Source organism: Rana temporaria, chromosome 2 (genome assembly GCF_905171775.1).
Source record: "Rana temporaria chromosome 2, aRanTem1.1, whole genome shotgun sequence".
Classification (NCBI taxonomy): Eukaryota; Metazoa; Chordata; class Amphibia; order Anura; family Ranidae; genus Rana; species Rana temporaria.
Genome location: NC_053490.1, coordinates 376,710,281 through 376,735,712, shown reverse-complemented (window position 1 = coordinate 376,735,712; position 25,432 = coordinate 376,710,281). Strand labels below are relative to the sequence as shown.

The following is a 25,432-nucleotide window of genomic DNA, read 5'->3' as shown; positions in this document are numbered from 1 at the left end:
CCATGTTTCTGGGGGGAAAAAGTGAGTCATAGTCCGAAAAATATGGTATTTTTCTTCTTTCAATGCTTGCCCTTCCTAAATGTGCCAATCCATATATCTCCGCTATATGTTTCCTAAGACGGCTCAGATGCCTCTGGAAGAGAAGACTCCAAACGAATGTTAGGATGCTTCCTGATTAGACACGTAGAGGCAACCAAAGAAGACTGGATAGGGCACACATGCATAGTGGTGCTTGGAGTTTTGCTAGCTTTGGTCCCATTGAAAGAGGATGTTCTGAGCAGTAGTGAGTGTGTTACCCGACCAGAGATTCGGGGAAACGCAAGTAAAAGCTGAGGATTGTTGGTTCTAAAAAGCCAATTGTCAGAGATTCTGTATTTTGGAAAGCAAACACTTTTTAAGTCCTTTTCTCAAAGGGCCAATGCAAATGTAATTGGGACAAAAACTATTTGGCTTAAGTACCACTTTAACTTACTATTCATCTATCGAAACTGCATGTACATGTGGCAAATTTAAATGTTTCAGGCTGTATTCCCTGCGATTAACGTTTGAATGCAGAAAATGACACCTTATGGCCATTGGGTGGCGCTGACTGTCATAGGAGGCAAGTGTGTTTCTCAGCCCCATAAACGTGGCCATATTGTTGTACTTTCCACATTCACACATTCAAATTTCAGAGAATATTGCCTGAGCACATTCAGATTTTCATATAAATACATCTTCGATCAAATAGGACTTTCCATCATGGCGCAGGAATATTTTTTTCTTTTTTTACTTTTCATATTTTTTTGGGGGGTGGTGGGAGCAGTATGTGAAAAAACAATTTTGCATTTTACTGCAGGGTCTACTTTAATAATGGAAGGTCATTGATATACATTGTTGGCTAATCCTATATATATATTTTTCTATTTTAAATACAATAACAAAGTATAGGAATATGTGAAAGAAATGTAAAAGTCGTATGAAAAAAGTCTGTGATGGTGATAGTGATATTTTCCCTTAAGGAGTAAAAATCTATTCAATAATATATATATATATATATATATATATATATATATATATATATATATATATATATATATATATATATATATATATATATATATATATATATATATATATATATTGATATATATATATATATATATATATATATATATATATTGATCCTTGTGCTAAACAAATACATTCACAATTTCCATACGTATGTTTACAGTTTTAGCTCTAAAGCCTCATACACACGACCAGATTTTCCGTAGGGAATTTTGTGTTGACTAAAATCCAACCGTTTTGTACGCTCCATCGGACAATTGTTGACGGATTTTCTGCGGACAATTGTTGGATGTCAGACTTTAAAATTTTCCATGGACACCGGTCTGTTATCAGATTTTCCGATCGTGTGTACACAAGTCCGTCAGTCCAAAGTACAAATACGCATGCTCGGAAGTAATGCTCACCAAACACAACATTAGCAGAAGGTGCCCAAAGGGTGGCGCTAAAGATCTGAAAAACCATGTAGTAAGTCACTACGTTCGTGTTTGTTGGCTGACAGTTGTGTGGCGTTTGGGTAGAAGACAAGTTCCTGGCCAACGCTCTTTGGACAAAAGTCTAACGCTTTGTCTGAAAAATCGGATCGTGTGTACGAGGCTTTAGGCTGCTTTCACACTGGGGTGGTAGTTTTAGCAGCGCTTTACCGTCATTTTAGCAATGCTATTCTGCCGGTATTAGGGCGGTTTTAACCCCCTAAAGGGTTAAATGCGATTTTATAGCACCGCTGCCGAGGCGCTTTGACAGCTGTGCCCATTCATTTCAATGGGCAGGAGCGGTGTATACAGCTCTCCTTCATCGCCCCAAAGATGCTGCTTACAGGACTTTTTATAACATCCTGCAAGTGCACCGCCCCGGTGTGAAAGCATCAGGGTGTTTTTCAGGCGCTATTTTTATCCCAAAAGTGCCTGAAAAACACCCCAGTTTGAAAGGGGTCTTTTTGTTTTTTTTGTAGAGCTAATGCACATCTGTACAGGCAGGAAGGCAACACTAATATTTCCTGCTTCAGCAATTATAGAGTAAAGGCGACCATACACGGTTTGAATTTCGAAATAATTTTCTTTCGAAAATCGTATCTAAGAATTTTCGTACGAATTTCGCACCGTTAGTGGGCTGTAGCAACAGCCGATTTTCGTACGGCAAACTAATTTGAGAAATCCGACATGTTGGACATTTTTTGAAAAACAAAAGATTTTCTGATCAATGATGGGAGAATCATGCGAGAAATGTAATAGAAAAAAAAATGCGCATGTGCTAGAAACGAATATTCCCGGCAACATGAAGGTTTTGTCGAAAATTTCGAAAATCAATGATGGCATAATCGGAGCACAAAAAAACGAACTTTCTGATTTTGAAAAAAATCCTACTTTTGTTATGAAAAAAAACATTCCCCTCTGGGTGATCTATGTACGTTGCAAGGATTATAACAACCTTTGTTGCAGATTCCTACCTTTTTGTTATTCTGAAGTAATCCCTGTATGTTCCTTTGAGCCTCAGTGATGAGTGGGTCTAATGGGAGTGGTTTCATAATTATCTATCAGGTGCGCACCTGCAGAACACTGAGGAAAGCTGCTGGGCCTGCATCCCCTTGGATGTGTTCCTACTGGGAGTGTCTCACCAAAAATGATTTGATAATTTTGTAAAATAATTGTTGCAGGGGATGCCTGAAATTTATTTTAGGCAGACTTCTGTGAAAATTTGGTGAGCCAATCACACAAGCACAAAATGTATGTTTCTGGGGAGTGTAGAGAACAACTCCAGGTAGCCATATTGCAATGTAGTATCAGAAAATTACAGAGGCTACAGATTAAAAAGGAAAGGTAATTTTCAATAACATTTAATTACGACTTGTATTGCAATTGCATAAGCTATATATATATATTTTTTTTTTGCCCCCCCCCCCCCCCCACACGAAAGTAGAATCGCCCTTTAAGGGTTTCTATGTCACCTTTCCACTCTGGCTTCTTAATTTGAAAACAAATTCCATTCATTATATTTTGCCAATTTTTAAACCGGTTTTCAGGAAGTAGTAAGGGTGCATTCATACCCTAGTATGGCATTTTCATGCTTCTTTGTAGATGCGCTTTGGAGCTCTGGTGTTTTTGTATTAGCTAGAAAAAAATCATGTGCAACATCCATTTGTTGCTGTGTGTTTTTGCTTCCTGGGCTATTTTCATTGCCTTCCTGGTTCTATTTCCTTAACCTCCCTGGCGGTATTCTCGAGAGTGGCTCGGGGGGAATTTTCTTTACCAAAAGCGGTAACCCTTAGCCACACTCGGGCTTGCATCCCAGGATCCAGGCAAAGTTACTTACCTTGACCCCAGGATCCTGCGACGTCTCCCCGCTGTATGTGCGAGCCGTGTCCTCCGCTCGATCTATTACAGTGACAGGCTTTGTTCCCTGCAAGCAACGCATGCTTATTTTATGGCATTTTTATTCTTTTTTTTTTTTTGATAGTTTTTTTTCTATCGTGACTGCAACATTATGGCGGACACATCAGACACTTTTGACACCATTTTGGGACCATTGTAATTTTTACAGAGATCGGTGCTATAAAAATGCACTGATTACTGTAAAAATGTCACTGGCGGTGAAGAGGTTAACCACTAGGTGGCACTGCAGGGGTTAAGTGTTCCCTAGGAAGCAATTCTTACTGTTAGGGGGCGTGGCTACACGTGACATGTCACTGATGACCGTTCCCAATCATGGGGAACGGTCATCAGTGTCACTAGGCAGAATAGGGGAATGTCTTGTTTGCCATTCGGTCGATTTAACCACTTGCCTACTGTGCACATACACCCCCTTCCTGCCCAGACAAAATTTTTGCTTCCGGCACTGCGTTGCTTTAACTGACCATTGCATGGTCGTGCGACGTGGCTCCCAAACAAAATTTACGTCCTTTTCCCCCCACAAATAGAGCTTTCTTTTGGTGGTATTTGATCGCCTGTGCGGTTTTTATTTTTTGGGCTATAAACAAAAAAACAGCGTACATTTTGAAAAAAAAACTATTTTTTACTTTTTGCTATAATAAATATCCCATTAAAAAAAAAAATATATTCTTTTATCTCAGTTTAGGCCGATACGTATTCTTCTACATATTTTTGTAAAAACAAAAATCGCAATAACCGTATAGTGACTGGTTTGCGCAAAAGTTATATTGCCTACAAAATTGGGGACATGATTTTTTTATTTATTTATTTTTTTACTAGGAATGGCGGCGATCTGCGATTTTTTTTTTCTTTTTTTCGGGACTGCGACATTATAGCGGACACATCGGACACTTTTGACACATTTTTGGGACCATTCACATTTATACGGTGAACAGTGCTATAAATATGCATTGATTACTGTATAAATGTGACTGGCAGGGAAGGGGTTAAATGTGTAGCCTAATGAGTGTTCTAACTGTAGGGGGAGGGGGGGTGACTGGGGGAGGTGACCGATCTGTGTCCCTATGTACAATGGACACAGTATCGGTCTCCTCTCCCTGACAGGACATGGATCTCTGTTTTTACACACAGAGATCCACTGTCCTGCTTAGTTACTGGGCAATCGCGGGGTGCCCGGCGGCCATCGCGGCCGCCGGGCACACGCATTGTGTTCCCAGTAACGCGACGGGTGCACGCGCGCGCCCCCTAGCTGCTTTAAATGACAGGGTCAGAACAACAGGGTATTCCGCCCGCCGTCATTTGACGCCGGGCGGGTGTTAAGCGGTTAAATAGGCGTGTGGCGGTTGGCAAGTGGATAAAAAATGTAACTTATAATAAAAATTTGTTTAAAATAAATAAGGATTTGTGTGTAATTTCAGGTATAGCATATTTCTTTAATATTTTATTGGGGGGAAGGGGCTGTCAGGTAGGCTGTATGGGGCCCCATGATTTCAAAATGCAGCCATGAGTGTAAAGCAAACGAATACACAGGTTGCAACCATAGCATTAGATGTCATTGCTAAACAGATGCAAAACATTACCTTTTGTCATCCGTGTCAGTAAAATCTTCCCAATTGGAAAAATCTTGCCCATCAATCTGCACCAGTGCCCTCCCCTTGGTTGCTCTAGGCTCGTAATGGGAGTCCTGAGGATCTTACAGATGGGAGTGCCTCCCTCACCATCCGAATAAAGGTCTCACGATTGAAAAGAGACACCATCTCTGCCTTTATTTTGCTTGGCATTGCTGACCAAAATTGATTTCCGTTGATTTCATTGACAATATTTGGCTTCAGGTGTTATGGAGTGGAGATGTTAACCACCACCATAGAAATGCATTGATTTTTATTTCCAAGAGGAGTCGTTCTAATGACCAACTCCTCTTGAACAGTACTACTGGTAATATTTGTATTCAATAGTGCAGGCTGCAGAACTGATCATTGTATTCTGACAGAGGAGACTAGAGGATTCAAAACGACTTAAAGAATATAATAGCGGCGAGGGGGAATCCATGAATCAATACATCTGCAGGACAGCCTTTTCTTACTGACTAGATCACCAATATTACTAATGTAGCCATCACATTTGGCTTTATTGAAGATTGAAATTGATTTAAATTTAAATCATTGATTTACCCATGGAAGTTCCTGTTCGAGAGGAGTGGATCGAATGGCTTATCAATCAGTGCTGCAGCCAATTGGTTGCAGTGCTGATCAGTGTATTCTGACAGCGGAGAACTCCCGTTGTCAGAATATAATAGCTTATATGTATGTGTAGATGGCGGGGGAATACAATTTTTTTTTTCAGTCGGCCCACTGGCTGATCAAAAAAAAAATGATCAATGAATGTCAGGCTTAAGGCTAATGCATGTGGGGTGTTACAAACATAGTACAAATTGAAATGGGGGTCACACAGTCTTTAATAATGCACAAAACTGACGTAAGGATTTGTTGTGGATAGCGTAATTCATTCTGTGCTTGACTTTTTAAATTCGACTTGCGTCGCTCCTATTAGAACGGTTCCATTGCATTGAATGGGACGCGACACGTCAGGTGGCTGAGCCGCCTGTCGTGTCGCCCCAGTGTGAACCAGGTCTAAAGATTTTTATTTTAATATTGTTTCATTTGCTAATGTTTTTTTAGTGCCTGTCTCCTTGTTTCACAGATTTTGTTTACTCAATAATGATGTTGCTGTCTTCTTTTCATTTGCAGCCACCGCAGCAAAAGTTATTGAAAAATTTGATGAAGGGGTAATTGAAGATGATGACGGCGCTATTATACTGAAGAACCTCAAGAAACGCACAGTAACCTTCCTTTCTGATGCAGATAAAAGGTATCAAGGAAAGACGACATCTCGGAAAGATTTGAAAGCAGAATTAGGGGAGCAGTCTTTCTCTGAAGAATCCGGTAAGTTTAAATTAAATGTAAAAACTTTTAATCATAGTGGGCTATTCATTGTGGTTGTCACTGACCACTTTTGGTCCCTACTAACAAGGTGAAACTAATACTGCACATGCAACAGTTAAAACATTTTTTTCAACTTGCAGAGACCACTGCAACCTGTCAGTGGCAGTATGCCTTTTTTGATACTGTAATTGTTTGATGCAATTTATAGTATTACAAAATTAGAACAGGAATATATAATTTAACAACTTCAGTACCGGACACTTTTACCCCCTTCCTGGCCAGGCCAATTTTCAGCACTGTTGCACTTGGAATGACAATTGTGCGGTCATGCAACACTGTACCCAAACTAATTTTTTTTTATTTTTTTTCGCACAACTTTCTTTTAGCGGTATTTAGGGATGAGCCGAACACCCACCAGCAGAGTGTGTGTATGTATGTGTGTGTGTGTGTGTGTGTGTGTGTGTGTGTATGTATATTTATATATATATAGTGGGAGATTAGCTTGTGGGATCACCTTTTCTGAAGCACAGTCCACAAACAGGCACTTTTCTTTAAAATCTGGCGGAAGGCAGGTTTATTTGGGAGAGGTTGCAAAAATAAATAAATAATCAAAACAGAAAATTAAATCCTTGCCGTCCAGCGATAAACTAAACAAAAGATTTATTTTTATTTTGACACATTTTTGGGACCATTGTCATTTTCACAGCAAAAAATGCATTTAAATTGCATTCTTTATTGTTAAAATGACAGTTGCAGTTCGGGAGTTAACCACAGGGGGCGCTGAATGTTTTAGGCTTCACCTAGTGTGTGTTTACAACAGTAGGGGGGTGTGGCTGTAGGTGTGACGTCATCGATTGTGTCTCCCCTATAAAGGGGATGACACGATCGATGCGCCGCCACAGTGAAGCACGGGGAAGCCGTGTTTACATACGGCTCTCCCCGTTCTTCAGCTCCGGGAAGCGATCGCGACGGAGCGGCTATAAACATCCCTGAGGTAATCCGCACGCAGCGGGGGGGGGGGGTCCCCGATCGGACCCCCCACCCGCGTCTAGGCAGGGACGTATATATACGTACTTCTGCCTGTCTGTGCCATTGTGTGGACGTATATAGTTGTGCGGCGGGCGTTAAGGGGTTAAACAAAAGTCAATACCAAAATGTCTAAAACGTAAACAATTACATTTAATGTGCAGCGATGCTTTGCATGTAGAGAAGAATTGGGTATGGGTACTAGTGGGATGTTAGTAGTAGCGTTGTCCTGATATCGATACTAGTATCGTTACCGAGCATTTGCCCGAGTACTTGTACTCGGGGGGGGGGGGGGGGGGGGAAATGCTCCGATACTTCACTCGATACCTGTGCAGTTAGTGTGATCAGTGCTGTGGAGGAGTTGCAAGCACTGATCACCCTGTATAGATTTAAAAGTCTGACAGCCACAGCCGGTCCTCTCTCTCTCAAACCCCCCACCGCGGCTTTCGGCGGTGATCGTTGCTTCTCTCCCACACATGATCACCGCTGGCTTTTCCCAATACTCCAGTCCCCATCCGTCCATCCTCCATGCTGTTCCGTGTCTCCCTCCATGCATCTGTCCCCCTCTCTCCACCGTGTCCCCCTCTGTGCATCTGTCCGCCTCTCTTCTACCCCTCCGTGCTGCCGTCCCCCTTGGTATCTCAGGATGGAGAGCGGAGGTAGGAGCCGGTGAACCCGGCTCCCTTGTTTTCTGAATGGACAGTCAGTGATTACTGACTCTGTCCATTCACATAACTGAAACATCGTAACCTCCTGTGATTACGATGTCTTGGTTAATGAATGAAGAGAAGCCGCTGTCTTCTCTCCTTTCATTTTCAGTGCAGCGGAGGCTGCTGAGAAAGGGACTGGGGAATATGTGTCCCTAGTCCCTTACTCTTTCTCAAATTTATTGAGGCCTAAAAATGTCAGGACGGTACAAATATCCCTCACACGACACCTTTTTTGGAAAGTTGACAGTCCATGGTATTTTTTTGGAAAACAAAAAATTTAACTATTTCAGGCTCGAAGAATTTACCCTCTTAATGACCAGGCCATTTTTTGCGATACGGCACTGCGTTGCTTAAACTAACAATTGCGCGGTAGTGCGACATTGTACCCAAACAAAATTGACGTCCCTTTTTTTCCCCACAAATAGAGCTTTCTTTTGGTGGTATTTGATCACCTCTGTTTTTCTTTTTTGAGCTATAAACAACAAAAGTCCAACAATTTTGAAAAAACTATCTTTTTTACTTTCTGCTATAATACACATCCAAAAAAAATATATTAAAAAAAAATGATTTATTCACAAGTTTATGCCAATATGCATTCTCTTACATATTTTTGATAAAAAAAAAATCACAATCAATAATCTTAATTAGTTTGCGCAAAAGTTATAGCGTCTAAAAACTATGGGATCGATTTATGGGGAACCACCAAGGCTGCCCACTCTCACCGCTCTTATTTTGGCTTTGGAGCCTTTGGCTGAGGCGGTTCGTACGCATCCAGATGGAGGCGTTGAGGTTGCGGGATCTGCTCATAAGATTTTGTTATTGGTTGATAACATATTGCTGACCTTAACACATCCTAGGGTCTCTTGGCCTAACCAATCTCTACTAGATACTTTTGCATCTCTCTCAGGACTGCATGTCAACCCGACTAAGTCTAAAGCAATGTTGGTTAATCTCTCATCCTCTGAATTGGCTGCTTTCCCATTTCAATGCCTTTCTTATTTGCCCTACCTTGGCATCCGGCTTACCCCCAGGTATGAAAGACTTTACCAGGCTAACCTTCCACCTCTTGTCAAAAAACAAACTGACTTGCTTTCCTCTTGGTCCCATTTTCCGTTGGCCTGGTTTGGCAGGATCGCGGCGGTTTGTATGACTTATCTCCCGAAACTGCTTTACTTTACAGTGCAAGCATTTGAAATTTATTTGGATTTTACCCATCCTCGAATTGGCAAACAGGTTCTTTTACGATCACAGGATCAATGGTGGCTTGTCGGTTCCCAATTTGCAAGCCTATTATATGGCATTGAATATGGCTCCCTTATCACATTTTCATGAAATGTTCCAATTGCCATTGTGGACCACCATTGATCTGGTGGATTCTCATCCTATCCCTATTTCCTTCCTGCCTTGGATCCCACCTATTCATTGCCCAACTACACTAGGCCCATGCATTGCTCACTTTCTTTGATGAATGGGATTCTGTCAAATTCTCTGTGGGTCTGATTTCTTCCCACCTACCTCTACTTTGCCTCTCTCATTGCCCACTATTTCCCGCTAGCTGTGAAAACCCTAAGCAGTTTTCCTGGTGTACTGATATTGCATTTGTTGATATCCATTCTCTGTTCACCCTCACAAGTATCGTGACCTTTCAGAGGCTTTTAGATCCTTTCACGATGTTCCTTTCCGTGAACATAGTTCTCTACAACTTAAGCACTTCCTCCAGCAGCTAATAAAACCCTGACCTACTCCATATACATTAACCCCCTTTGAAAGCCTTTGTAGAGCCCATCCTCATTCCCCAGGCCTAATATTACTGTATTCCTCAATCCTCTCCTCTAGGAGACCCCCCAGTATGCTCCTATCATTTGCAATGGGAGAAGGAATTAAGGAAAAGGTTAGATCCAGAGGATTGGCAGATCCTGTCGATTTAGTTTTCTCTAAAAGCTCTAAGGATGTCCTAATATTGGAAAACGCTTAGAAAGTGTTGTAAAGATGGTACTATACGCTGGCTAGACTGGCACAATTTATTCCATCTTCTCTTTGCTTTCAGGTAAGCTCTCAGGAAGGCACTATGGCACACAGGGATGCAGACTATGGGTTAGAGTATATTCCCTTCTTCGTAACATATTCCATTCCAACATTAAATTGGACCCTTACAAGGCCCTTCTTTATAAGCTGATTGTAGAATTGCTTTGCCCGGAGCGCCAGTTGGCCTTGCATCTTTTTAGTGCAACTAAGTTTGATCATAGTGAGGGCTTGGAAAACTCCTCTACTTAGCTTAGTAAGGCGCCGAAACACACCGTGTAGAACTCCTCTTCTTCTTTTTCTCTTTTGTCTGGCTTTTTTTTTTGTTTTTGCTTCAGTTTTTCTTTTTGTGCTTGTTCACTTTTAACACCCACTTAGCCAAAGGGCATGGTTTGGGCGTGTATGGTTACAGAGATGGTATCCTTTTAATAATTTATCCTATGCTTACACATATGGATTTCCATTGCTAACATGTTTAAATATTTTGCTCTCTATTATTATGCTGGATGTCTATGCTTTTGGTACACCATGTAGCATAATCCGTAACCTTGAGACTCTCTTTTAATCAGGGATTTATGGACTTTAAGAAATATTGATAAATTGCCCTCGCAAGTTATACAATTTATCTTGTTATATTCCTTTTGGGATTTTCTTTCCTGTTTTGTGATGTAACCATCTCAATGTTAACCTTTTACTGTCTGATCAAATTTGTTTTAGAATAAAACCCTTTGTAAAAGAAATGGTTAAAGTGGATGTAAATCCACTCTCATCCTTTCTAAACTACTGCCGTAGTGCTGATCTATAAGATTATACATGCCTCCTGCATGTATCTTTACCTGTCAAATGTCTCCCCTCTGTCTGTTCTAAGAACTGAAAAACTGCAGATTCTCTGGGTGGGTCTGTTATCTGGAGCTCGGTGGGTCAGTAGACTCCCCACCCTCCTCTACACTCCCCTTGTCAACATGCATTTTCTCCTGTGTATTATTTACACAAAATTCTACTATGATCACTAATATCCAGTCAAAATCCAGAAAAGTAACCATGTGTGGGAGTGGGAATTAAAAAATGCCTGTCTCAGGCTAGTGCATGAGATATGTAAATAACTTGTTATTCACAGCAAGGGGGAAGAACGGACACAAGTTTTCTCCTGTTTGTCCGTTTATCTCACTGAAAATAGAAAAGAGGTCTGCTCAGAGCTGGATTAATAACTCTTTGTGGCAAGACTGGGCACAGATGATTTATTCGTAGACTGAAGCACCACCTTATATATTCCATTGGTGACTCAAGCTAAAGTATTTCTGCAAAAAAATCCATTTATGGTCATCTGTTTATTAACCATAGCAAACAAATATGGTAATTTAGAAAAACAATAAATATCAGCAAAACTGCATGCTCCCCCCATCAGCCTATGTACAGGTTTACCAGAAATTAACCCCTATAAACTCCAAATCTGTACAGGTACAAAAAAAGTTGTGAGTTAAATGGTATCCTAGTATTCTTGTAGCTGGTTAGAATACTCAATGTGCATGACAATATATAATTAAAAACATAACACCCCTAAGACTAAATAGGTAGAAGGATATCTTTGCTTTTTCCTTAAAAAAAAAAAAAAAAATCGGTAGCAGTCCTGAGACTGTGAAAATGGCTTTGTTTAGTTTCACTACAAATGATTCCATTGCATTGGAGCTTGTCAAAATGTCTGCTTCCATTAGAGGCTTCAGTAGCATGAGTTTTGCCTCTTTACAGATTCTGTTTAAAACCGGCCATACACGGTTCGAATTTTGAATGAATTTTCTTTCGAAAATCGTATCAAAGAATTTTCGTACGAATTTCGCACCGTTAGTTAATTGCATTAACTGCAGCAACAGCCTATTTTCGTGCGGCAATCAAATTTGAGGAATCGGACAGGTTGGAAATTTTTAGAAAAATTTACGATTTTCTAATCAATGATGGGAGAATCGTGCGAGAAATGTAATAGAAAAAAAAAATGCGCATGTGCAAGAAAAGAAAATTCTCGGAGACAAAAGAATATTCCCGGCCATGAAAATTCTTTTCTGTAGCAACATGAATGCTTGGTCGGCCGAATTTTGAAAATCAATGGTGGCATGATCGGACCACAAAAAAAAAAACGAACTTTATGACTTTGAAAAGAAAATTTGTTCGAAATTCGACCGTGTATGGCCTGCTTAAGTAAAGCAAAGCTTTCATCCATGGTCATTGGAAATGTTTTAGACTGTAGATAGCAGTACAATTCTCCGTGTAGAATAATACATTTGAAGAAAAAGGAGCTAGATACGCTTTTTTGCATTTTTTTTGCACATATGTTTAAAAAAATTGTTTTAGCCCTAAAGATTATCCTCCTGCAATGTTGTACCTGTTTGTCTACAGTTATCTGTCCTGTAGATTCACCTGTTAATTGCTGACTAATAAGATTTGTTTGTTTTTGTAGATGATGCATTGGACAGCAGTCTTGAACTGAGGAGTGGTGATGAAGACAAAGAAACAGATGCTGAAGAAAATGAGTCTGAGGAGGGGGAGGATGATGATGACGACAGTGTCGATGATGATGAAATTGCTGAGCAGGACAGCAATGAAGATGAAGTTTCAACTCGGCATGATAGGGAGGAATCAGATTTGCAAGATGAAATGCAGACATTCTCCAAAGAAAAGGTTTCCTCAGATGTTGCTAAGGGTCAAGGCATTAAGAATCAGACCAGTAAGTCATATTTGTTCACATTTCACAATAAGGAGAGTGGTGTAAATGATGTGTAATGATCAGTGTATTTTTCCTTTCCTAATTTCTTTTTCTTTTACTATATTGCATTATTGTGAGTTGTACAATTTTAAGCCCCGTACACACAATTTTTTTTCTGCAGATTTTTGTCTTCAGATTTACCAAAATGTAGTGCAAGGGCCTACCTGATTGCATACACATTGAAACTCTAAAGCCTCGTACACACGATAGGTTAACGGTCTGAAGGACCGTTTTCATCGGTCAAAACCGATCGTGTGTGGGCCCCATAGGTTGTTTAACCATAGGTTTAAAAAAAGCCAACTTGCTTTAAAATTAACCTATGGACTCCTAACCAATGGGTCAAAACCGATCGTTGGCATGCAAAACCATCGGTTAAAAACCCGCGCATTGCTCAGAATCAAGTCGACGCATGCTTGGAAGCATTGAACTTTTTTCAGCACGTCGTTGTGTTTTACGTCACCACGTTCTGACACGAACGGTTATTTAACCTATGGTGTGTAGGCGTGACGGACCATCAGTCAGCTTTATCGGTTTAACCTAAGACAGCGATCCTTCAGACCGTTGTCCTCTGGTTAACCTATCGTGTGTACGAGGCTTTAACGTTTGAGCACCTATTATATGGTTTTGGTGAATCTCAAGACAAAAATCTGCAGAAAATCTAATAGTGTGTATGGGGCTTTAGCCACAAGTTTTGCTATAGTTTTTGTGTAAAGCTGTAACCATGAAGTAATATTTACCGGTACTTTTATTTGAAGAAATAAAACGTGTCTTGTATAGATTCCAGAGTTGAAAATGCTTTTGTGCATTATGGTTTGGCACCTCCCAATCACAAAATAAAAGGTGTGTCGTCCTTAAAAATGTTTCCCTGACAGAAGTCACTGAAAGCAGGGGATGCTAATGTATGAGCTTACGTTGAGTGTAAAAATGTTGCTAAAAGAAGCCATGCATTTTATTTTCTTAATGGGTCCCTTCTAAATGTTTTTTTTCTTTGTTTTCTTTGTCTGAATTTCTCACTTCCTGTTTCTAACCCCCAGCCAGAACGGCTCGGATAATGGGGACAAGCTTACTGAGGAGAAGCAGGAAGTGAGAAATTCAGACAAAGAAAAAAACATTTAGCTTAAAGCGGGGGTTCACCCTATATAAAAAAAAAAAATATTATTTTTTTTCCTCTAGCATTACATTCGGCATAGTAGCGCGAGCTACAGTATGCCTGTCTGTATTTTTTTTATCCCCGTACTCACTGTGCTATTGTACATTGAAGATTCCGGGGAATGGGCGTTCCTATGGAGAGAGAAGGTGATTGACGGCCGGCCCTGGCACGTCACGCTTCTCCGGAAATAGCCGAAATAGGCTTGGCTATTCACGGCGCCTGCGCATAGCCTGTGCGCAGGCGCCGTGAAGAGCCGAGACCTACTCCGGCTGTCTTCAGGGAGCGTGACGTGCCAGAGCCGGCCGTCAATCATCCTCCCTCTCCATAGGCACGCCCATTCCCCGCGGGAGTCAGAATCTTCAATGTACAATAGCACAGTGAGTACGGGGATAAAAAAATACAGACAGGCATACTGTAGCTCGCGCTACTATGCCGAATGTAATGCTATAATGATGTTAAGGAGGGTGAACCACCGCTTTAAAGAAACATAGTTATAAAATGTAAAAACGAACCTTTACAACCCCTTTAACCACTTAAGCCCCGGACCAATATGCTGCTAAATGCCCAAAGGCGTTTTTACAATTCGGCACTGCGTCGCTTTAACAGACAATTGCGCGGTCGTGCGACGTGGCTCCCAAACAAAATTGGCGTAATTTTTTCCCCACAAATAGAGCTTTCTTTTGGTTGTATTTGATTACCTCTGCGGTTTTTATTTTTTGCGCTATAAACAAAAATAGAGCGACAATTTTGAAAAAAATGCAATATTTTTTACTTTTTGCTATAATAAATATCCCCCAAAAACATATCTAAAAACATTTTTTTTCCAAAGTTTAGGCCGATACGTATTCTTCTACATATTTTTGGTAAAAAAAATTGCAATTGGTTTGCGCAAAATTTATAGCGTTTACAAATAGGGGATAGTTTTTTTGCATTTTTATAAATTTTTTTTTTTTTTACTACTATTGGCGGCGATCAGCGATTTTTTTCGTGAGTGCAACATTATGGCGGACACTTCGGACAATTTTGACACATTTTTGGGACCATTGTCATTTTCACAGCAAAAAATGCATTTAAATTGCATTGTTTGTTGTGAAAATGACAGTTGCAGTTTGGGAGTTAACCACATGGGGCGCTGTAGGAGTTAGGGTTCACCTAGTGTGTGTTTACAACTGTAGGAGGGTGTGGCTGTAGGACTGACGTCATCGATCGAGTCTCCCTATATAAGGGATCACTCGATCGATACGCCGCCACAGTGAAGCACGGGGAAGCCGTGTTTACACATGACTCTCCCCCTTCTTCAGCTCCGGGGAGCGATCACGACGGAGTGGCTATAAACGAAAAGCCGCGCCGTCGTCCCGGATCGCTCCCCGCGGGAATCTGCCCACCGCACGCAGCGGAGGGGGGGGTCCCCCGATCGGACCCCCCGCCCGCTAGAAGGCAAGGACGTATATATACGCCCTTCTGCCTGTCCGTGCCATTTTGCGGACGTAAATAGTCGTGCGGCGGGCGTTAAGTGGTTAACTGTTTTGCTTAACCACTTGCTTACTGGGCACTTAAACCCCCCTCCTGCCCTGACCATTTTCAGCTTTCAGTTCTCTCACACTTTGAATGACACTTACTCAATCACGCAACACTGTACTCTTTTTTTTTTTAAATATTTTATTGGATTTTTAAGAGAAAAATATACAACAATAAATAGGCACATAAAAGCTTATGAATATATAACGAAAACATGGTACATCATTACAAAGAGATACATGACGTGTCCATAAACATATTGAAAAAATATATATGAGTAGGGCAGGGTAAGGGAAGTATAGAGAAAGGTAAGAAGAGGGAGAAGGAGACGAACAGATCAAATTAAATCGGAAAAGAATATGAGAAACACAATATGGTATATTCATAAGATGACAATAGTAAGAACACAGTTCAGGAAGCTTTCAAAGAAGATAAATATAAATAAGGCCATATTCATGTAGTCAATAAAAGTTGAAATTCATTAGAGTTAGCAAAATGAAACCAGCAAGCCCATTTGTCATGAAAACATTTAGGAGAATCTCTGGATTGGTGAATTAAATCTTCCATGTTAGCAATATGTTGGACTCTGCGTAACCAATCTGAGACAGTAGGGGGAGAAGATTGTAACCATTTAGTGGGTATGCAAAGTTTAGCTGCATTGATAAGGTGTAGAATGATCGTATTTTTGTATACAGAATGAGGCAAGGAAGAGTGATGTAACAAATATTGTGCTGCCGTGAAATCTGGGACGTAGGACGTAATAAGGATAATTAAACGGTGGATTTCCTTCCAGAAGGGCTTAATAAGGTCACATTCCCACCAAATGTGAAATAATGAGCCTTGAGAAAAGTTACATCTCCAACATAAAGGGGAAGTTTTTGGATCATATTTTTGTATTATGCAAGGGGTTTTATACCATCTAGAATAGAGTTTAAAGCCATTCTCTTGAGTCAAAACATTAAGAGACCCCTTATGTATACGGCGGAAGATGACCTCCCACTCCTCACTGGAAAGGGAAATATTAAGATCTATCTCCCATTTCTGATTCGTAGAATCAGTATTGAGCTCACAAGTTGAGAAAAACATAGCATATAATGACGAAATCAGATGTCTCTGAGGGGAGTTTTTAAGACAAATAATTTCAAAGGGGGTTTTGGGTCTATACCAGTCTGAGCGTATATTGAGTTTATCAAAAAAACGAGTAATCAAACTGAAGTCAAATAGAGAGATATTACTGTCTGGATAATTGGTAAGGAAAGATTCATAGGGGACAAGATCATTATGTTCGAAAAACATTTCAGCTCTATATGTTTCATTAAGAGAAGTATTAAAAGGATTTTTTGCGGAGCGTTTTACAAAGACTTCAGGGTTGTTGTTTAGTGTAGTTATAGGACTATACACAGATGAAATATCAAATTTTTTACATAGGCGTCTAAAAATTTGCAAGGTACTTCCTGTAAGAAGGTGGGAAGCGATTTCTCGCGGAATTTTGCGCGTATTAATCCATGGTAGAATTTTTAGTGGTACAGATTGTGAAGAGGAGAGTTCTTCAAGAATTACCCAATCCCTAGTGTGAGAATGTAATTGCCAATCAATGATGCGCGTTAAAAAGCATGCCCAATAATACCTTTGTATATCAGGCAAGCCTATGCCTCCCATGAGTTTGGGTGTAATAAGTTTGTCCCATTTAATTTGTGGTTGTTGCATGTTGCAATTAAATTTCAAACAAATTTGCTTAAATTTTTAAAAAAATACAAGCGGAATTTTAATAGGCATAGTTTGTAATAAATATAAAATTCTAGGAAGAATATTCATCAAATTATTTTTTGTCCCTTTTTTTTATTTATTTTTTACAAATAGAGCTTTCTTTTGGTGCTATTTGATCACCTCTGTTTTTTTTGTTTTTTTACGCTATAAGGGCCAGTTCACACCAGACGCAATTCCGTACAGTTTTGTGTGCATTTTGTTCTGCACTAAAAATGCATGCACAGTGTTTTCCATGTATTCCAATGGCTCTAGTGCACACCATGCAGTCAGTTTCCAGTCAGACTGCATGGTGTGCACTAGAGCCATTGGAATACATGGAAAACACTGTGCATGCATTTTGTGCAGAAAAAAAGCACACGGAACTGAAGGAACTGCATCTGGTGTGAACTGGCCCTAAATGAAAAAAGACCAAAAATGTAAAAAAAAAAACAAAAAACAAATCTTAATTTCTGTGATACAATTTGGCAAATTTGTATTTTTTTTTTCATAAAGTTAGGCCACAATTTATACTGCTACATATCTTTGGTAAAAAATAACCCCAAATTTGTGGAAATTATTTGGTCTGTGTGAAAGTTTTTTTAGTCTACAAGCTATGGTTCAAATCATAAAAAAATTATCACATCGGGTGTACTGGCGGCCTATCTCATTTCTTGAGACCCTAACAAGCCAGAAAAGTACAAATGCCCCCCAAATAACCCCTTTTTGGAAAGTAGACATTCAAAGGTATTTAGTAAGAGGCATGGTGAGTTATTTGAAGTTGTAATTTTTTCCCTACATTTTTTGCAAAATTAAGATTTCTTTTTTCTTTTCTCAAAATTGTCATTGTAATGGCTTATTTCTCTCGCATGGCATGTGCATACCACAAATGACACCCTAAAATACATTCTGCTACTTCTCCTGAGTATTATGATACTATATGTGTGGGATTTTTTCACTGCCTGGCCACATACAGAGATCCAACATGCAAGGAACACCGTTAGGTGTTCCAGGGACACATAGCATGCACATACCAAGAATTACACCCCATAATATATTATGCTGAGCAAAGCGTAAACAAAAGATTACCTGCGGTTTTAGTAGCGCAGTTGTACACAGGAGGATAGCACTGGTCCAGGCAGCTGGCAGGGACTTGGTTTGCAACGGCATACACAATTGTCCAGGCAGCAGGCAGGGATACTGTCCATATACAGTCCAGGGTCAGTGCAGGCAGATATATTGTCAGCAGTGCCAAAAATATTGGTCATGGTAGTAGGCAGGAACATGTGGCGCGGTCAGTGCGACAGGCAGAGACATAATGGCAGTAAGTCCTACAGGCAGAAGTAGGGCCTTGTTCAGGAATCCCAATAGTCCAGTAGCAGGGTACAAGATCAGTCCATGAGGCAGGTAAAAAACATGGTCAAACAGTCCAAGGTCAGTTCCAGATCAGGCAGAGGTATGTAGAGATTCGGCAGACAGAAGCGTGGTCAAATAACAAGCCAGGGTATGTTACAGAGCAGGCAGTGGCATAAGGTGTGTGTGTGAAGGCAGGAACTGAGGATTACCATACTTCACTAATACAAACAAATATAGTGAAGATCAAGGCCTACTTTCACTATTTTGGTGCTATGGGCTAAAAGGAATTCGTAACAGAAAACTGATGATTAAAATTCTTATCAGTTACTACAGCGGGCTAGTTGTCACTATAGACTGTGAACCCTCTTTCCTATGACCATGCATAGAAGAAAATATTATTAAGATGAAGGGACATAAGCAAGAGTTCAGTGAAAGAAGTGCTCTATAAACAGTGATGAGCTCTCCACTGCAGGTGACATCAAACGTGCGAACTCCACCCTTCAGGCTTCTCCCTTGTCAATCTCCCCTCATGGGTAAAGAATGGGGGGTCCCAGGGAATCCCCACAAACCCTGAGGCTCCAACAGGAGAAAAGGTGGGCGGGGAGGACTATACCGGTACTTTAAAGATTGGTTGCAGACAACCAGAGTGAGTCACTCACTCTGGTTGTCTGCAACCAATCTTTAAAGTACCGCTATAGTCCTCCCCGCCCACCTTTTCTCCTGTTGGAGCCTCAGGGTTTGTGGGGATTTCCTGGGACCCCCCATTCTTTACTAGAATATTAGGATGATGGTACATTTTTTATTTTTGATTATATTCCCTCAATGATAAAAGGTTAAATTATATCTCCCCTCATGGGTATCTACTCACCAAAAGGTAGAGTTCAAAAATCTCTGAACCTCTGCATTATCCAACTTCCTCCAATTCCAAAGCCTGTAGTCGATCAGCACGCTATGCTCCTATTGATCCTGCTAGTAGATCTGTCATGTTTTTACTCCTGTGAGAATATAGGAAAAATAGGACAGAAGATTCACAATTAGGCAGAAAGTTTTTAGCTTTCTCCGTATTCTGTAGTTCAGTTCTGGGTTGAAACTTTCAATCTTGTGTCTGGGTTTTGCTGGACGCCTGCAATTTAATTGTTGGTTAATGGTGGTGATGCAACTACACAGGTGTGTGCTAAGCCTGCACTGATTATACAGATGTGCACTGATGAGGTGGCACTGAGTGCACAGATGTGCACTAATGAGGTGGCACAGATGGGCACTGATGATGCCATCACTAAAGGGCACTGATGAGGTGGCACTGAGGCGGCACAGATGGGCACGGATGAGGCCGTCACTAAAGGACACTGATGAGGCGGAACAGATGGGCACTGAGGTGGCACAGATGTGCACTGGCACTGAGGTGGCACTGGTGGGCCCTGATGAGGTGCCACAGGGGGGAACTTAAGTGGCACAGGTGGGCACTGATTGCAAAGTTGTGCACTGATCACTGATGGCACAGGTGGGTACAGATCCCTAATGGGTACCGATGGGGCACTGTAATTGCACAGTTAACTCACAGATCGCTCTCCCTCCTCACACGTGGTCTCTGTGTGAGGAGGGAGAGCCGGCAATGAGAGATGATCGCATATGTTTACATTTGAGATCATCTCTCATTGGCCACGCTGATCGCATAGTAAGTGGCCGCTGTAATTGGCCATTTACAGCGATCTGTGATTGACTGTGTCCAAGCGACACAGCCAGCACAGAAGTTCCCCCGATGCGCGCACAGGAGGGCATGCAGGGAACGAGGAAAGGGGAGGTCTATTGACGTCCTCCCAGCATTTCAGGTCCGCTCTGTAGCCGTCATTCGGCTATAGCGCAGGCCCCTAGAGGTTAAAAAGGCCCTGTCCCTATAGTTTTTTTGTTCTTTTTTGTTAAATTCTGTACTTACTGTTCATCTAGGTAAATATCTCTTGCTAGCACAAAATGCAGTTTTGATATATCGTATCAGCAGTTCTGGATCTTGTGCATGCCTGGTCTGATGCCAGCGAAAGTGTGTTCAAGGTGGCGTCTCCTTGTGTTGCATGTATTGTTAATCAGTAATGTGAGCAGACAGACGCATCAGTATAGAAATATTGCCAAGAAGTGAAAAAGTTAGCCCAATTTTTCTATGTAATGTGAAAGATGATGTTATGCTGTGAGAATTGTGATCTTTATTCTAAGAAAAAAAAAATTGCAGCTCTATTCGCAATCCTTGCAAGTGAAACTGACTGAACATGCTGCACATAAGTCTACTTAAGCCTAGGTTCAAAATCACGGTAAAATGCGCGATTTTACCGCGATTTTGCCGCAATTTAATGTAAATCGCGGCCCAAAATCGCAAAAAGTAGTACAGGAACTACTTTTTGAAATCGCAGATGCGGCGTCGCACTGATTAGGACAGTGCCATTGCCGACAATTGCCGCCGATTTGAGATGCGATTTGACATGTCAAATCGCATCTCAAATCGTTCCAAATCGTACCCAGTGTGAACCAGGGCTAAAGGATAAGTTCAAATTTGTAACATGTTCCACCCATATTTAGGGTGGAACATGGTTACATATAGTAGGTGAGGTTGAAAAAAGACACAAGTCCATCAAGTCCAACCTATGTGGACATGTTCCCGCTTCTGCCGCCTCTTCCCCTGAACCCCTTTCCCTCTGCACCCGCTGTCACTTTTGAACATAGCGGGGTCGTGTGGGGCTCCGCCCACACAGCTGCTTTATTCATTCACAGTTTCCTGTGAATGAATGAACTACAAGTCCTGTCTTCCACCATGGAAGGTGGCTTTTAGTTCTGAATGAACTGCAAGGGTGCCGATGAGACGGTTAACAAGGGATCAGAACAATCTGACAATTTGCATTAAGGCCAGGTCTGAGCATATAGGCCCTTTACAAGATAATTCGATGTCGATGACTGTGGACAGAGAGACAAATCTATCAAATATCTTCTTCAGCTCTGTTCATACAAAGAAAATGGTGGAGCTAAATAGCTTCCTTTACCTTAGTGCAGTCCTCCTTCAGTTACCTCATCCTTCGATTTTGCTTTTAAGTGTCCTTATTTCTTCTGAGAAATCCTCACTTCCTGTTCTTCTGTCTGTAACTCCACACAGTAATGTGAGGCTTTCTCCCTGGTGTGGAGTGTCGTGCTCGCCTCCTCCCTTGGACTACAGGAGAGTCAGGACGCCCACTAACGCACAGCTCCCTTCTCTATCTGCAACGTAGAGAGCGTCCTGACTCTCCTGTAGTCCAAGGGAGGGGGCGAGCACAACACTCCACACCAGGGAGAAAGCCTTGCATTACTGTGTGGAGTTACAGACAGAACAGGAAGTGAGGATTTCTCAGAAGAAATAAGGACATTTAAAAGCAAAATTGAAGGATGAGGTAAGTGAAGGAGGACTGCACTAAGGCAAAGGAAGCCATTTAGGATTTTTTTTTTACCTTTTACAACTCCTTTAAATTACTAGTAAAATAGCTGGATAGCTTTTGATCTGGTCAGCAACTTGCTTCCTGCCTTAGGGTGCCTTAACTCTGGATCAAGGAGAAACAAAAACTCCTTTTGGACAGTAGCATTATTATTCTGGGGGGAGTGAGAATTGGATGCACTAGCAGATTTAGATTCACATACAAAATTGAAGTCAAACTCCAGCTCACACATTTTAAATGAATTACAGCAAAATGTATTTTTCCTTTTTGGGATAAAGGTTTTGCATAAATTAACAAAAGATCATTGTAAAGCATCCTGTAAGTGTTCAAATGGGTTGTCTCAACCCTCAAAATGCTATATCTGCAGGACAGCTTGTTCTGCTGAAAAACAGATTTGCTGACCTGAAGCGCAGATTAAAATAAAGGAAAGAAAGCCTAAAAACAAAACAAATGCAGCTATCGCGTCTAAGAAGGGGTAAGCTGCAATATACTAAATGTACTTTACTTTACTTTAGAGTTTGGCAAAAAACAAAAGAACAAAAGCTGGACAGCCGCACTCCAAAATTTTCTTTAAAAGAGATGTCTTTATTTTCAACTGTGCATACAGTCACTGCAAGCCCACAAAAATCAGTATGGCCAACGTTTCGCACTGGCGTCAGTGCTTAGTCATGGCTAGCAAGGTTCACACTACAAATGAAATATATACACAAAACATACAATCATGTGATGAAAAGCCCTGCCTACAGCAGGGAGGAATCAATTAAGTTAATCAAGCAGTAAATCAAACGGCACTTTAAACAGCTGAAATATGGGTCAAACCTCCCATGTTTTTTGCCATTACCGCATTGCCAGCACCCTGGTGGTTCAACAACCCCTGATCATCACGAGGCTCACCTGGAGCGGTGAGAATTCTGTCTGTGTTACTTTAGAGTTTAATTCCGCTTAAAAAAGGGATTGTAAAGGTTTGTTTATTTTCTAAATAGGTTCCTTTTAGCTAGTGCATTGTTGGTTCACTTACCTTTTCCTTTGATTTCCCTTCTAAATGTTTGTTTTTCTTTGTCTGAATATCTCACTTCCTGTTTCTCCTCAGTAAGCTTGCCCTCATCATCTGGCTGGGGGTTAGTTAGCCAGAACAGCTTACTGAGGAGGAACAGGAAGTGAGAAATTCTGACAAAGAAAAAAAACATTTAAAAGGGAAATCGAAGGAAAAGGTAAGTGAACCAACAATGCACTAGCTTAAACGAACCCATTTAGAAAATAAAAAACGAACCTTTACAACCCCTTTAAGCTCCAAAACCGTTACTACTTTAATCTACATTATTTGGCCGTATGCTGGTTTTTTTTTTTTCCCTACATTAATATTCTGCCTGATAGTATATTAGCAGTTGTATCTGTGCATGTGTGGGTGTGGTTCCCCCACTTATTTTTTTTCCTTTTTTTATTTTGCATTTCATACCTGCAGGCCTTCAGGAGCCACTTGGGCGTTCTGAGATGAATGTTGTCTCTGCTCTTCTTACATGGAAGGCATGGTGTCTTTGATGGTAAAACCAGTTGCGCAGCCGAATACAGAGCGCGTTAGAAGAAGGAACCTATTTTGTACAGTGTAGAAGTGGTTGAGTGGCTTTGCTGTTTACAGAAAGAGCTGCATGATTAATCGGGAAAGGATCGCAATCTCGATTCACCCCCACCTCCCGCGATCTCCAGGCTGGATGAGCCACGGTTTTCTGTTGCGGCCATAGGAAAGTCCTCGGCTTCGGCCTAGCTCCAGAGCTCAAGGAGAAACCCTCGAAATGCAGGCCTTCAGGAGCCATTTGGGCGTTCTGAGATGAATGTTGTCTCTGCTCTTCTTACATGGAAGGCATGGTGTCTTTGATGGTAAAACCAGTTGCGCAGCCGAATACAGAGAGCGTTAGAAGAAGGAACCTATTTTGTACAGTGTAGAAGTGGTTGAGTGGCTTTGCTGTTTACAGAAAGAGCTGCATGATTAATCGGGAAAGGATCGCAATCTCGATTCACCCCCACCCCCCGCGATCTCCAGGCTGGATGAGCCACGGTTTTCTGTTGCGGCCATAGGAAAGTCCTCGGCTTCGGCCTAGCTCCAGAGCTCAAGGAGAAACCCTCGAAATGCAGGCCTTCAGGAGCCATTTGGGCGTTCTGAGATGAATGTTGTCTCTGCTCTTCTTACATGGAAGGCATGGTGTCTTTGATGGTAAAACCAGTTGCGCAGCCGAATACAGAGAGCGTTAGAAGAAGGAACCTATTTTGTACAGTGTAGAAGTGGTTGAGTGGCTTTGCTGTTTACAGAAAGCTACAGTATGATGTAGCGCTGCATGATTAATCGGGAAAGGATCGCAATCTCGATTCACACCCACCCCCCGCGATCTCCAGGCTGGATGAGCCGCGGTTTTCTGTTGTGGCCATAGGAAAGTCCCCGGCTTCGGCCTAGCTCCGGAGCGGCGGCCATCTTGGTACACCCGGCGGCGGCTGTCTTGTCAGGAAGTGACGTTTCGTCGCTGCCATTTTGCTCCGCCCCACACTCCTGCAGAGTAATGATCGTGAGAAGGATGTAAGCGGACATCTTGTTACACCCAACAGAGTGTTAGATTTCACAGTTATTTTCAACACAAAACGGAGCTTATGTGCTTAAATACAGTATATGTAAATCTGGACTGTTTACATGTTAAATTTTAAAAGCAGCAGCAAACCTTACATGCTTGCTAATGTGAAAGAACACCTCTGATTTTCACGTTTAGTTAAATGTGAAAATTAGGTGTTCTGTCACATTAGCAAGCATGTAAGGTCAGCAGTTTTGCTGCGGCTTTTTAAATTTAACATGTAAACAGTCTGTCAGATTTACATATACAGGGCTATATTCGGTAAGATTTCGGCGGGCGTAGCGTATCTCAGATACACTAAGCTGCCGTAAGTTATAGCAGCAGATCCTGTATTCACAAAGAAGTTGCGCTCTAACTTACGGCGGCGTAGTGTAACTGGGCCGGCGTAAACCCGCCTAATTCAAAATAGGCTGGTTGGGGGCGTGTTCTATGCTAAATACTGTTGACCCCACGTATTTGACGTTCCTAACGAACGGCGCATGCGCGATCCGTGAACGTATCCCAGTGCGCATGCTCGAAATCACGTCGCAAATAGTCAATGCTTTAGACGTGAACGTAACTTACGCACAGCCCTATTCGCGTACGACTTGTGTAAACAATGGAAAATTCTACGCTGTCCTGACGTCCATACTTAACATTGCCTGCGCCTCATATAGCAGGGGTAACTTTACGCCGGTCTGACGCCTTGCGTAAACGACGTATATAGATACTTCGG

The 25,432-nt window shown here is 41.4% G+C and overlaps 1 protein-coding gene across 1 annotated transcript in view; it reads left to right on the top strand.

Moving 5' to 3' along the window:
• Nucleotides 1-25,432, top strand: part of AATF (apoptosis antagonizing transcription factor) — a 201,177-nt gene that overhangs the window by 18,797 nt on the left and 156,948 nt on the right. The window contains exons 2-3 of the mRNA XM_040337825.1: nucleotides 6,182-6,376; nucleotides 12,584-12,850. Of these exons, the coding sequence (XP_040193759.1) occupies nucleotides 6,182-6,376; nucleotides 12,584-12,850 (462 nt within the window). The remainder of the gene's footprint in view (nucleotides 1-6,181; nucleotides 6,377-12,583; nucleotides 12,851-25,432) is intronic.